At 29.2% G+C, this 16,330-nt stretch overlaps 1 protein-coding gene across 1 annotated transcript in view; it reads left to right on the top strand.

Annotated features, from left to right (window-relative positions):
• The window catches only part of SMC1 (structural maintenance of chromosomes 1), a 62,462-nt gene that overhangs the window by 8,852 nt on the left and 37,280 nt on the right, over positions 1-16,330 (top strand). The window contains exons 2-4 of the mRNA XM_067271699.1: positions 5,901-5,977; positions 6,112-6,255; positions 15,500-15,648. Of these exons, the coding sequence (XP_067127800.1) occupies positions 5,901-5,977; positions 6,112-6,255; positions 15,500-15,648 (370 nt within the window). The remainder of the gene's footprint in view (positions 1-5,900; positions 5,978-6,111; positions 6,256-15,499; positions 15,649-16,330) is intronic.

The following is a 16,330-nucleotide window of genomic DNA, read 5'->3' as shown; positions in this document are numbered from 1 at the left end:
TTGAAATCTCTTCTTCTACTTTAAATAATATAATATATTTTAATATGCTTTGTAAAATTAAATATTAATAAAGAAGTTTGCTGTTTCATCAAAACAGTCAGCATGGCTGTGGAACACATGCCATACACACACTATTTCACTGTGCATCTATAATTTCCTTTAATCTCATTGTTCTATCACATGTAAAATGAACATTTTATTTAATAAACTGGCTGCAAGTACCCGCTTCACTGGGTATTTTTTGTTCATACATTTATATGTAATATAGTTTTTTTTTTTTTAATATAAAAGACATGTGTTAAAAGACTTTTCTTTTCCTAGCAGATAAGTCCAGCATTGCTCGGGCAAAAAGTAACAATAGCGAAGATTAAGATTATTACGTTATAGCCAACCTTACCCGTTTTCACAGAATGCAAGAATTAGGTCTCTCTGTTTCCAGAGACTAATTAGAGAATTTTTAGATGGGTCTAAAAATATGTTCGATTTCCTGCAAAAACACATAAAACCGCATCTGCGCCTGTAAACCTTGTACGTCACTTTCCCTTAACACTTCTATTGTTAACACTCCCATTCTTAACACTTTTATTGTTAACACTTCCATTCTTAACACTTTCAACCCACATCTCCCAGCTGTTATCTGCGACTTCGTTCACACGAATTTGGCAAGCAAATCCTATTTACATTCAATATTTCAACAACCATAGTAAATTGTTATATAACATTACTGCTGAGAATGATGAGAATTGCTGAGAATCAAACGAATTGTTTTCAATTTGATTAATTTTCTGGAACGTTTACAATCATTCTATAATTGAACCAACATGAAAAAACAAATTCGAATTTAAAACGGTTCAAACATTTGGTTAAAAAATCGAAATATATAAAAATATTTATAACAATGTCTGAAATGTTATCAATTTAATACCCCTAAGTACTCAATGAAGACTAAATGTAGTTAAATACGAAAAATCGCATCTAAAATAGTACAGTAGAAACCGTTCTTCCGGTTAAGACTTAATGCTTTCCCTCTCCTCCCGCGGGGGAATTTCGAAAAATCCTTTCTTAGTGTGCGTTTTCATGGCGTACCCTAACTGTGTACCAAATTTCACCTCTTTAGGTGGTTGTGCCAGTTAATTTGTTATCGGAAACGTCCAAAAGTCTTTCTGAAATAATATAGAATATTATGGAACATTTTTGAAAGATCTAAAAATTATTAAAGTAATCCAAAACTTACCAGAATATTTGTTGTTTGTTTTTATCATTTAATTTTTTTTAATTATTTGATTATTAAAAAAATGTACTATGATGTAATATTAAATTAAAAAGAAATGAGAGGGGGTAGGTTGTAGGGGTGAAGAATGAGAGTGAGGACAGAGAATATGTGTGAGAATTCTACAATGTTCCAAAAAATTCTGGAACTTTCTAGAAAAAACTGGAACATTCTCATTGAAGCGTCACACATTTTTGAAGTCAACTACTTTCAACCCTCATATCTCCCACACCCTTATAGCTATTGAGACGCAACCACCATAGTGCACATTGGGAGACTTGGGGCTACTACCACACAAACACCATTCATATGCAATGTGTAGTTTTGGCTGCAGAGTGAGATATAGGTGCACACACATCCATTTATATATATATATATATATAGATTTGGCAAAATTATGAAATTGTCAGATTTGCTGACTGCAATTGTTGAGGGGTTGAGACAATTGTGTGGGCATGAAATACACAGAGATAGGCTTACCATTTACTTTTTCTTGTTTAATAAAGTATAAAAATATTCTTACAAAATTTTCTATATTCTTGTCATTACAATTCTCCTTTGATATTTCTTTTTTAAGAAGAGAGTCCAGTAAAAGTCCAAATGTCATGTTGAATGTCTACACTCATTCCCTCATTGATGATTTTCTGCAAGATCAATGGCTCTGGGGCTCATTGTTAAGCTCAGCTTCTGTCTCCCAGAGTTGATCTTGGAGAAAGAACAACTCTGGGATACAGAATAATGGAACTTGGAGAACAAACAGCAGATCTTGGAAGAAGAACAAATTTTAGAGGGCAGTCAGCTCTCAGAGAAAAAAGAACAGATATTAGAGCAACAAACATTGTGTCCTTGAAACACGTGTTTTTAAAGGGTTTTTCTCCTTTACTCCACATTCTGATTGGTCTTTCCTTGTCTCCCCATGACGATTCAAAACCTTTCAGGGTATGGGAGAGGTCATTATCGATACTTAACCTGATCCTGATCAGCTAAAATTCCTCCAAACTTTGAAATTCTCCCTTGTAATTCTAGCATTTTGTTTTCCTTTTTGATGAAAAGAACTTTTATTGTTTAAGTGAGACTAAGTCTAGCTTTGATTTTAATTTCAAAAGGTGAGAGTTTAACTGTCTTGCCGGATATTTGTTGTCATTAACATAAAATTTTGATTTCTGTCCAAGACCTCACAAAATTAAGCCCAATCTGATGTACCAAATTTAAAATATCCTGATGTAATTTGAAATGTAATAAATTAATATCAATAAATTTTATCAATAAATAAGTCCATCTTAGAACAAAACTATAAACAATATTTTTAATAATTTTATAATTATAACAAACAGCAAAAATTTGCACTTAATCTGTAATAAAAAATAATTATTTAAAAATTGAAAATTTTATAGTTCTGTAGTTTACTACACTGCAACAGAAAACAACAGAACTACAAACAGAATAGGAAGCTTTTAATATTCCAATACAGTGTGCTGAATACAGAGAGAATCTCAATATCTTGAGAAAATGGGATTATGCTAAAGTTTTTTGAATTTGACTAACATTTCTCATAACTAATTAGTCAAATTGCTAAAGAATTGCTCCAGGCAGTGGGTGATTGGTTGGACTGCGAACAAATTGGACAGGGAAAACTTTCACAAAAGATTTTTATGTTCAGATCATAAACACCTCACAGAACAAACACAAGAAGAAGCAAAGCTGCGTTTAAGATTTGTAAAACTATATTTTAATGGCATCTATACATCGTTTATGGAACAAAACTTTCACAGTTGTATGCATAACTTATTTTTGCACTAGTTAATTTTTGTCCTCTGAATTTTTGTAAATGCTGTTCTGAACTTTTTATTTAAAAAACTGATACTATTATGGAGCCTAAAAAGAGTGGAGTGTTAAGAACTGTGTTCACTATAGAAACTAAGCAAGAGATAGTAGCCAAGAGAGTGGGCAGATGTCTGAGTTCCCATGCAGTATGGCTTTAACAGATCTACTGTAGATACAATTTTTAGCTAATCTACAATCTTAGACTCAAGCAGATAAAGGAGTAATGAAAATCACATCTGAGAAACAAAGATGTGCCATCCATGAAAAAATGGAGAGATTGCTTTCAGTTTGTTATTACATATAAATAAATGTAGTAAGAAATTATATAATTTCTAATTTAATTCATTCTGGAGATTCCAAAAAATAATCAAACTCCCATAAAAATCTGTGGTAAATCTTCAGGTAGTGAATGTTGTCTTTGAATGGATTATGTTCTTTAACCAATCACACACTGTATTTGATGATTGGGGAATCATCAAATACAGTGTGATTATTCACTTTTACTCTATTATAGGAATATTGTTAAATTGTTTTCATTTCTGTTGGTTTGTTATTTTGTTTCTGTTGTTTTGTTATTTTGACATTTATGAATATAATGTCATACTGAACCAAAACATATTGGATGACATTGTCAACATTTTTACTATTATTTGATATATTTTGTCTCAACAATCAAAAAGTAAGAATAATAGGTTTGAAAAGTGTATTAATTGTAAATATCGCAATCAATCAAATATCTGATTTAGTAATATACAGGTGTGCAGCAAGCTTATTAGTCAGGCAGAAATCTGGACTGACTACAAGTGTCCAGTGATTTTATCCATTCAGCCACTGGCACATGAATGTGTTTATTCTAATATCCATAGATTGCTGTGGTTAAAGAAAAGATAATAGAGAGGTTGTGGCTGAAGTTTTCATCATGAAAACATGAATGTCGGATGTTCAGCACTGCCTTCCCGTAAGCCTAGAAGTTTCACAACGGCATTTGGAATGTTGAGCATGATTCCCCTGACGTTACAAACACCATTGTCAAACTTCTAGGCTTACAGGAAGGCTGCGAGGAACGTCCGATGTACACATTTTTGTGTTACAAATGTCAGCTGTAACCTCTCTAGTAACTATAAAATCTTGTGATTAAAAAAAGTAGTACATGTGTTACTCATATATACATTTTTAAAAACGTTTTTGGTGGTATTAAAAATATAATTTACTTTTTTTTTCTTTTTAATTATAGGTTTTTGATATTCTTAAATGCTTTAACTAAATAATCCTATATTTATAGATACAGTATTTCGTTCAGCAAGTAAAATATCCAAAGGTTAAAACATACAATTTATTAAATTCTTGTAGAAGGAAGAATTGAATAAATTGAAAATAGCATTTATTTATTTATTTAATATGGTGCCAAGTATGGATGTATTTTCTGTTGATATAATTTAAAAATGTTCCAATAAGCAAATGATTTGATAATATTGTTGGCATTTAAGTTGCAGATTACATAGTGTGAAAGTTAAACAAAAATTCAGAATAGAACAATAAAAAGGTGTTTGTACATTAAATGATGTCAAAAATGATTTCCACTCTAAAGAAGCATACACTCCATCTTACCAGACTTAATGGCAGTAGCCTTTCTAATAGGTTTCTTTATTTCTAATGTTTCCAAATACTTTAGGTGGGCCATGTTGTTGGTGTGGTACAGAATACAGGCCTGGTAGAGAAGCCAGGACATCACCATCAGTGGCATAAACCTAGAGTGGTGGTGGTAGTAAGTCATAAATCACTTTACTACTACCACTACATGGCATATATCATTACTATTAAATTTTAATTAATGCTAAGAACAATTGCAATTTTAATAATTGTTTATGTTTGATACGATTATAACTTATTTAGAATTTTTGTATGAGTAATTTTGATCTTAAGGTACTTAAGGTAATTTGATGAATTTAACAAAATATAAGATGACAATTATTAGAATGATCAATTAATTTCGGTAATCACCTTTTTATTCCAATAAAAGTTTGATATTTGAATTTAATAAAAATATTATTTAAAATATGAATTTTCTGTTCAAATAAATGTATCTTGTTATATGAATGACAATATTATATTTTCTTCCAAAAAAATTAGTATCGGTATTCTCAAATACTTCCGTCTCAAAAAATAAGACTTACATAAAATGGTGTTCAGTTTTGACCTATTCAGTTGTGATTACTTATCCAAAATCTTTAAAAAAAACTTAAAGGAAATTTTCTTAAATATTTTAATTTTCTTTTAATTATTTCATTAAGAATATATATTTATAAATATACACAGAACTTATCCCAAGAGAATTAATTTGGTTTTAAAAATATTGACTGCAGATTGTTTTTATGTACTGTTCTTCATTAATATGGAATATTTTTAATTTCTACAGTGATTCAAACAAAATATACTGTGTTATGTATTCTTAAAGATTTTAATGCATTCAATTTAATCTGATCTAGTGCAGCTTTTTATAGATGGCATGTCTCATCAATAAATCACAGTAGAACAGTTTTTAATTTTACAAATCAATATCTTATGTATGTAATCTTTTTATTATTGATCCTAATATGGGATCAAATATTTGTATTATCACTGGATTTTTTAAGAAGCTGAGAAATAATAATAATAAAGTTATGACTATATTATCATATGTGATTTATTAAATATCAAGTAATCCAAACTATGAAACAAATTAAAATTATGTTGTTGAGTTTGAAATATTTAAAAAAAGAATGCTTTTTATGAAAAATTATTTGAAATTATACTTACTTTTATTTAGGAAAATCAAACTTTATGGATGCTATCAGTTTTGTTTTGGGAGAGAAGACATCAAGTTTGAGAGTTAAAAAATTGAGTGTATGTATTTCTTCTGCAAGTTGTTACTTTTTTTTATATTTGTAATTGATTTGTTTATTTTGTTATAGATGTTTTTTATAATTTCATAATTTACAATTTATTCTTCATTAAAACTAAAATTCTTGCCATTATAGGAACTCATTCATGGAGCACCAATTGGTGCACCTGTTTCATCACGTGCAAGTGTGACTGCTGTTTATGGTGATGAAGATGGAACAGAAATTCATTTTACAAGAGTTGTTATTGGTTCTTCTTCTGAGTATAAAATTGATGGAAAGGTAAATGTTTGTTTACTTTTGAAGTTACTTAAATATTTTAAGATGTATGCAAAATGTTCCCATTTTTGGAAAATTTATTTATATACATAATTTGTGTTTGCATGTGAAAATGATATAAATAAATGGTTTGCATTACAATAATATTTTGTTGATAAAGCATAGCATGATAGTTTTTAAGACAATTTAAAGAATTTATGATAACAATAAAATTTAAAATGAATTTAAATGAAATCTTAAATTGCAGCAAACTTTTCAGGACAGAAATAGTATTAGTAGTGCCATTTATTGAGTTTTGTTGAAGTTATATGATATTTGATGCAATAGCAATTCATGGTTCAAGTAGAATTAGGTATTTATGAAATAGTGTTTTCACTATACTACATCACCAAATTATCATTTCTACTGGTTATATAGAATTAATATTAGTATTTTTCATCATTGACATAGAATAACAAAGACTAATCATGTGTGCATATGTTTTTGGGAATAATTATATATTGTTTTAACTCTATGACAAGTTTCTTTGGTATTCATCATAAAGTTGTAAAATTTGAGGTTTATACAGATGAAAAGAAAGAACTGAAATGAAGGATGCAGCATAGGCTATGATTTGATGAATTTAGGTTTATTGTGTATTTTGCTGAATGGCATGGACTTTGTTCTAACACACAAAATGTTTTTTAGTTCACACTGTTCTTAATGACACTGTTCTCTTCACACCATACACTGTTTTTATAAGCCATTTTCTTCCACAAAAGAATTATTTTTTGAATTGGAACTGGTTCTCTATCTTAGTTCTCTCTTAAATATTATTGAAATGATTGTTAAACATGCACTACAGATTCAGTTTTATTAAAACATTCAACTGCAAACATGTGATGCTAAATATGCCATCACACTACTCTTTTACTTACTCAATCCAAAATGCATGTGAAAGCAAGAGTTACTGAAACTAACCTCTATTTGTCTTAGTTAACCATGTTGTCTGCTTGAAAATAGATATCTCTCACTGTATTATTCGCATTTTTCACCGGATGCTCGCCCTCTGGTGTTTAAAAACAAAACTATTCTATCTGGATCGTTTGATTAATTCTTGCGTATTATCAGCAGTAAATATGAATAACAATAGAAAAAGCAAAGCTTTCTGTTGCGTTCCAAATTGCAATTTCACAGATTTACGGGAGCCTAATATAAGTTTTCGTCTATTCTCACGCGAAAAACAGATGATTATTCGGAAATCGGTCGGTTATATTTATGAGCTTCTCCGAATTGTAAAAGAGTGAATTAAACTTAAGAATTGGCAGTTTCCCGATTGTCCAACTTTACACGAACAAGTTATGCTGTCAATTTTAAAAGATATTTTTTTAAAGTTAAAATGCCAGTTATTTTGTATGGGACACAGGGTCGGATTTAAGCATTTCGAAGCCTTAAGCTGAATGTAAGTCCCCTTACCAACCCTTCACAATTTTAGAAGTCAATCATAAAAAGAAAAAAAATTAAATCAGACTATCTCTCTGATTCAATACGGTTATTGGAAGAAAAAGATGTGAGGTTTCACTAATCTTCTGTTTTATAACTGAATTTAATTAAATTTTTATATCCATTTCTTTAAAAATCTTTTTTAAAATTGGTTTTATCATTTTTTTTAAAAAAAAAACCTTATGTTAATTCTTAGAAAAAAATTAACGAAATACTACACAAAATAAAAAGTAAAGTATGTTTTGTTGGTTTGTAAAAAATTGTTTATTACAAAATTCGACTTTAATTTTTTTTTGTTTGTACAAATGTTTGAGGCTCCTTGAAAGTCGAAGCCTAAGCAACAATTTACATAGCTTTTTACTTGTAAATCTAACCCTGATAGGACAATGTCAAAGCTGATGTTTTTAACACAAAGGGCACAAATATGCATAGAACGATCTCGCTCACTTGCTTCGATACCACATAATGACGTATCCCGCTAGCAATAATTGTTCTGCTACTATAAAATTTCTCGATAAACAGCTACAAGCAGCATATATCATTATATCGGGCAGTAATATATGATTAATTTTACATTACTAGTTACAAGCGACCCAGATAAAGTAGCCATTTTGTAAAAATTCAGCGCCCTCTATAGTTCATGAAAAACGCAAATACAGAAGATGCTTTGTAAGTCAAACTTCCTTAACTTACTTTATTTTTATTCTGACTTAACTCCCATAGACTCAATGCATTTTGATTTTGTTGAAGTGGTTTTGACACCAAGTTTCAGTAACTTGAAATTTATGATCTGAAGACTTTAACTTGTGTCTAATTTTGTGTGCTTTTTTTGCATTTTCAAGAGGAAGGACAAATCATGAATTTGAAGATTGGTATTTTATAGAATTGTGCCTCTGCTTGACATAAAATTCAAAATTATAATGACATTTTACACCTAAAGTAATGATTTTATTTTTAAATGCAAATTGATCAATCAAATCTTAGCACTTAATCTCTAAAAATAAAAAAAATTGTTTTTAGAAAATTTCGTAACAACAAACACATCTGTAATTTGGCAACTTACTGAGTTATTTGCCAATCAAATTTGAGTTTGTCTGTTATGTATCATCTTACTTGGAACTAAACTTTTGAACTGTAAAAGTTTCTGAATTGCATGTTGATAGTGACTATTTTTAATTCAAAGCAGATAAGAAATGTCAAACAAGAGAAAATAAAGATATGCTGGACAAAACAATGGTAATGAAAGATAACAAAAACTTCCATGACTATTAATTGGAAAATCGTTTAAGCTCTGATGTTTTTGTAATGTTAGTTACACAATATGAAGCAAATAAGAAAGTATACTGTAGATGATATCTGAGCTTTTTCCTAACTGGTTGAAAAAGTTACTCTCTCACATGATTGCCAAAAATAGAAAAATTATTTTGCTTATCAACAATTGCATGCACATTTGATGTGCATGCACTGATGACACTGATTCTCAGTCTGAAAGCTATAGCAGTTCAATTTGTACCACTAAATACAACTTCTACATTGCAACCTTTAGATCGGGGAATCATTCAAATTCATTTAAATTATGATACAGAAAGCTTATTATATTAACTCTTTCTTGTTCGTTTGCTACGCCCCCTTGTTTACATTTATTTTGTAAAATGGCTGAGGGCAATATAGGTCAGTCAATGTCACTCGGGCAATATTATTTTAAAAATTCACCAAAAATCAAATTAACATTATATTCATATGAAAAAAATCACGTACATTTAGTAATATCTTTAGTTTTAAATACAATATTTTTCAATACATTTTATTAGAAAAATTTATAAGAAAAAAATTATATATATCAGAACTGACATTTAAACTTGATAATTTGTAACTTTTTGTCAAAATTAACATTGTCTAGTTACCCAGTTTTTTGCTGGCACTGAGCCAGAAAGACATAGAATATTGTCTTGTACAATTTGATATAACACTTATGCATGTACATTTATTCGTTGTGAAATTATCTCGCATTATATCAAACATTTGTTTGAAATCAAAACTTTATTCTGCTATCAACTAATATAATGAACTGATATATTTTATTCACTTCGTATCGAATGAGATTGTATATTTTTGTAATAAACATATGATTACCAGTAGCAATACATGTAACATTTGCTGATATTTTCGATTAAAATAAAAAATATATAAAATATCAAAACTGAAGGTCACAACTTGAATATTTATAACACGTTGACGTATTATAGCTGAATAAACTTATTATAGTAATATTATTGCATGAATATGCTAAAAATGAAATAAAAAATTATCAGGAAATGAAAAATTAAGAAAAAAAAAGCATTAATTAAAATTTTTTAAGTCAACAAAACACCACCTGAACAAAAATATGTGAAACAGACAATAAACAAGACGCTGCCGTCAAGGGCTGACATCTGTTGTCGATAAATTTTATAAAATTGATTTTTAATAGGGTACCGATGAATCGGTACCCTGGACTATTCGCTTAACAATTAGGGGTACGATAGATCGGTACCCCGGTCAAGAAAGGGTTAAAGATGGATCATGTGAGTTTGGAGTGAACTTGCTAGATGCAATGTGAATGATTAACAAAGCTTGAAATGAGGTTTCTCAAAGCACCAGTGCAAATTGCTTTACAAAAGCCAGTTTCAGTGAACAGCTTGTGGATGCTTTAAATAAATATGAATTTTTATCAGAATTTGTTGACTATATCAAAGAAGATTGGGTTCAATCTCAATACAGCAATGACTGATGAAAAAGTATCATTTGAAGATTTTGTCAACATTGACAATGATGTAGCTGTCTACAGACACTTACCTGAAAGTGACATCATTGCTGAAGCAAAGAACTAAGTGCAATAAACAAGTGTTTTAGATGAGGAATAAATATCCTGCTCCCCCTGTTTGTGAGAAAGCCAGAAAAACTCTCAAGCTTTTAAGGTGCTTTCCAGAAACTATAAAACTAGATGCTTCTGATTACATCAAGAACATTGTTGAATAAGCATCAATCAATTGTTAATAACTTGTTTATCAGATTTTTTTACTATGATATCAATGCTTTGTTATTTTGTGCTTATTATGTATCTAAAAAATAATAATAAAATACAATACATATAATATAGTTAAATATATTATAATATTTATGGTCTCATTAAAAGAATGATAGTTTTTGTAACCCAGAATTTTGTTAACTTAAAAAATAATTTTTTCTTCCTTGTCTCTTCCATTTTGAATTATCAAGAGTCTACTATATTATATTTTGTGTTTAATTTGAGCTTTCATGTTTTTATAAATTTTGCTGTGGCTGACTTGGTGCTATTTATATTATAATAAAGAAAAAATTATTTTATTTAAAACATTGTAAAAACTTAATATTTATGTTAATTATTTTCATGGAATTTGGAGTATAAGCAATTCTTACTTCTTTCTTGATTCATAAACAACAAAAAATTTGGTGCAATATTCTATGCTCAATTTCAATTGTCTAGAATTGCAGTGACTAAATTAACAACAAGGTATTTGTAACATTATTTTGATATTTAGTGTGAAATTGAATTACAGAGCATGCTTCAGAAAAAACAACAGAATGATGAGCTCTCTTACACCACACACCTAATAATGTTGTGACTTCATACAGGCAAGATTGTGACATTGAGAATCAGAGGCAGTTTTCTTGCACCCATTGTTTCCAGATTAGGGAATTTTTATTGACTGACAGAAAATTTGGGGAATTTTTTGGGGTGACATTTTCACTTTGATCTTTTTCAGTAGTGTAAAAGCATAAAAAATTTTAACATGACAGAACATGTGAAATACTGTTTAAGCATTGTGATCAAATGTGTTGTTTGGAATTATTCATTAAAGTTATTCAAAAATGATTCCTATTTGTAAGTGACATATTAACATGTTACATTAGGTTTCCAGACTTCAAAATGATAAGGCTACCAGCACCTGCATTAATTAGTAAAACTGGTGGCGAAAACTCAAAATTGGCAAAATGGTTGATGTTTTTTCCCAGATTGACTCCTGATGATATGTTTTTTTTTTCTTTTTTTTATTCAAAGGTTTTACTTTTGTTGAAGATTGATTCATTGTCAAGATTTTTTAGAATTATGCCATAAATAATATTGAAAGAATAAACTCATTTTGTATAATTTAATATTGTAATATTTTTGCTGGTAATTGATATTTTTGTTTTATTTTTATTAAAATATCACACATATACTTGAGTGTTACCAAAACTGAACATTATATATCTAAATACACCTATATCTCTCTATCTACTGTAAGTGGACAATGCAATTTATTAACATTATTGCTGGATAATTTAAATGTATGTTTTCATAAAATTTTGAATTTGTCATATACTGTAACTTGAAACTTGCAAACCATTATTTTTTAGAAAACAGTGTTGTTTTCCAAACAAATTAACTCTTTTTTAGCATAAATCCTGTTTATTTTTATCAATAATATTACAATCAGTTAAACTTGCTATGTTTTTGAGTGATCTTAAAAAAATTTTTAGGGATAATGTAAAAGCAAACTGACTATCTTCAAGATAGTTCATGATATATATGTATGCATATACTTATAGTATACTCTTGATCAAAATACTTACCACTGTTTAGCACTCTGATCTGGCACATAATGCATTTCACTTATAATAGTTTGGCAGTATAGTGGTATGAGTGGCAGAGATAGTGCAAATGTAAGACACTGTTACACAGTTTTTATTGAAGTTATGATTTTAATATGAATATAATATTTGTTACCACCAAAGAATCAAGCACACATCAAAGAAAGGAATGTGGGTCTAGTATTTTGCTATATCTGACCTTTCTGCTTTTACATTATCATTTTGGTACAGATTCATAATAGGTCCCTTATCACAGCTTTGCTGAAACTGGTAACAGCCAGAGTAATTGCATTAACAAGTTCCTCACAAGTATATCTACACTTCTAAAAGATACTATATATTTTCTTCTATGATATTTACCTTGGACTTCTTGTAAGCCAGTGCAGACCATCTACATTGTTGACTTAGAATTACTGGCCAACAATGATTTATTTGACTTTACTTTGCTATCAAACTGGCACTTGATCCTTAGGGGAGAGACATGCTGAAGATCCTCAGATAAGCACTGTTGTTATACTTCTGATTCTGAGCAAATAAAAGTTGTTCAGACTATCCAGAGAATACTTTTCATCTGAAAAACTAACATATTAAAATTTGTATGCTTGGAGAAATGGAGCGAAGCAAACTCAGTGCTTCCACTTGTACCTTGATTGAAGACAGCTTCTTTAATATTTTACAGTAGCTAAAATCCTCCTGTGTTAGAACCCAGTACAGGTATGCCTTGACTAATACAATTAATTAATCCCTCAATGCTACTACATATATCAAAATTGCATTAATCAAGTACAGTGATATTCTGTACTTCACCGAACAGTCACCACCTGCTAGACCATGTTTTCAGTTAATAACGAATATTTTTATTTTAATTTTGTCATCTGTGAAAAAGTTTTCTATGATAAAAATGAGTAACTAATTTAAAAATAAAATGAAGCCTTAGAGCAGTGGTTCTCAATACTTTTGAAGTTGAGGAACACTAAACTTTCACATTGTTTTCTGCAGAACACTGAACTTTGACATTTGTTTTTTGCAGAACACTTACTATACATCAGCTTTAAAGCAGGGGTGGCAAACCTTTTTGAAATCAAGCACAGTCTAGTAGATAATTACATTGGTGTTTGCTAAATACATTCCCATACAAAAATTATTTTACATTGTATTGATTTTTCTTTTGCAACAATTTTTAATTGTATATTTGTTTTCGTGAAACACTTGAAGTGGCTTCACAGAGCACCCATGTTCCGCAGACCATGGATTGAGAACCACTGCCTTAGAGGATTGCATACCTGAGTGACATAGTAACATTTGTTGTAAGTAAATAAGTTGTTGTTCATCAATTTTTAACAACTTCTTTCCAAAATTTCTGTTTGTCAACAAGTTTTGGGCTCCCTATACATTTTGTATCCTTTAGTTCAAAATTTCCAGAATAAAACTTTCAAACAATCACATTTGACATGTCAGATGTGTAGGATCATCTTCCCCATACACATGAGTATTTTTTACTGTTTAAATAGTGTTATATCTTTTATGAAACTTAAAAAGCATACATATGCCTGATATGCTATTTATCTGCAGACATTTTGATTTGATTTTATGCAAACAAAATGTGAAGTAAAGTTTTAAAATAAGCACTTTTAAACAAAGAATACAATATTACATTAGCAGCAGTGTGTTAAATTTCACAACTATCACAATTAAACACTATGTATCTATATTGGAAATCACCTTCAGCATGAAAATAACAAATTAACCAACACCCTATTTACAGATAAAAACATGTCTATGTTAAGTAAAGACAGCTGTTAAAGCCACATTAATTAAAACTTCTCCCTCATAAATAAAGTGATATTAATTTTGTGTGTTAATCAAATCCCTCATTAATTGAGGGATGCCTGTAGACAGCAAGGTACATTTAGATCCAGGGATTTTTGGAAGTGATGATTCATCATAAGTTGATTTTTGTCTGATCATTGCCTTTGCTTTCTGCAACAATGTTTCCTGTTCTGCTATTGCAGTTATGGGTGATAACAATAATAGTTTTTCTGGAAATTCCTATCATTTCCTTCATCTTTTTCAATTTCTCAACAATTTGGTAATTCTCAACAAGGTCTTATGAAAATCTTCAGAATACATTGCACAGAATCCACCTAATAGTCTACTACCACAAGTTCAATACATCAGGCAGAACTTGATATTGCACCACCAAGAAGTCACTTCCTACTGGTGAAGGAACTTCTGACTGTGCATTTTAAAGAAATCTTGCAGAAAGATCTGGAAATTTCAAGAAACTTTCTGAACATCTTGATCAATCTTTTTATTTGCTGAATCTGACTTATTCTTGCTTTGGTCATTTAGCTAGCTTAGCTCTCGCTTCAAAATGAAGTCCAATATTATGTCCGGAAGTGTAAATAAAAAGCATAGCAATGACATATTTTTTAGATTTATATTTTTATTATTATTAAAATATTGTGATAACAGAGTTATAGAAGAAACTGTTTGTTTTCCATAAATGTAGGAGTAGATAATGAGAAATTGAGTTTTTGTGTACAAAATGTTAAAATTTAATAAGTATCTAAAAAAATTCAAATTATTGATGTTTTACTGTTCTTAAATAAACTTTGATTTATTACATGCAAAGTTTTTCAATATTTCAATCAATATTCTAATTTAAATTATATATAAATAAATTTTTCCATATCTGATAGCATAACTTTAGAAATACAAGATTGTTTGTTTGTATTTATGAAATACAGTAAATACTTTGTGATATAATTTATTTTTTTTGTAAGGATAATTTTGATGCAGTTGTTTGATATTCTCTTCTTTATGATGATTGTTTACGTTATCAATTTTTAAATATGATATCAAAATAGATTGCTGTTTATTTTTTGTAAGAACATTGGACTATATCATTAATATGTTGTTAAATAATTTTCATAATTTTCTATAAAGAATTTTTATACTATAATTTCAGTTAAATTTTTAATTTATTTACCTAATAGAATGTAATTTTTGTAATATCTATAACATCCTAGAATTAGAATAAACAAGTAATAATTTTCTTAATTAAGTGTAGATGGAATGTTTGAAATCATTGATATTTATTTATTTTCAGAGTGTTAGTCAACAGGATTATTCTTCCAAGCTTGAAAATTTAGGCATTAATGTAAAGGCAAAAAATTTTCTTGTCTTCCAAGGAGCCGTTGAGTCGATTGCCATGAAAAATCCAAAAGAAAGAACTGCTTTGTTTGAAGAAATATCTCAGTAAGTATTTCCTAAAGGTTATTAATTTGAATCTATAATTCAATAGGAGCTTTGTTTGTTTGATTTTTGACAGCGTGTCCGTAGTATGAAAATTGTAATCACTGGTTAATGTTATCAGCCAGTTAATGTAATCAAATTCCATTTTACCAACCAGTTCTATATTTCCTGTGTAAAATCTTGCTAATGAGCCAGCTGCTTATTGTTATCAGATTAAACTAGGGCATTTATGATAATTGTAACTGATAAATTATAATTAGTTTAAGAACATTTTGAAAGCATTGGTCATTACTTTTCTTTAAGTATTATTTAATAATTGAAGCGTGCAATGCCATAAGGTTGTAAATGCCATTTTTCTCAAAATACATTTTATTGAAGAAATGAATTTTAAATGCAATGTTTTTTCCTACAAAAAATACTGTGGCAATAGTGGCGCTCTAAGTGACTATATTTTGAAGATGAATTTATGTGCAAGCCATAACGTTTTAAGTGCCAAAGTGCAAGCCACGTGACTTTTGGCGCGTAAAATGTTACGGTTTACATTTACATCATTTTGTTATTCCAATTTGTAACGCAGTGAGTTTTTTACGCAGAACCGGATAACTGAATCCCAGTTTATTAATAGTTAACCTGTATCACCTTATTATTTGATATTTCAAAATGATATTCGGACTTCCATTAATCT

The sequence above is a fragment of the Centruroides vittatus genome, unplaced genomic scaffold (assembly GCF_030686945.1).
Source record: "Centruroides vittatus isolate TY-2023 unplaced genomic scaffold, ASM3068694v2 contig_400, whole genome shotgun sequence".
NCBI classification, from domain to species: Eukaryota; Metazoa; Arthropoda; class Arachnida; order Scorpiones; family Buthidae; genus Centruroides; species Centruroides vittatus.
This window is presented reverse-complemented; position numbering and strand designations above follow the sequence as displayed.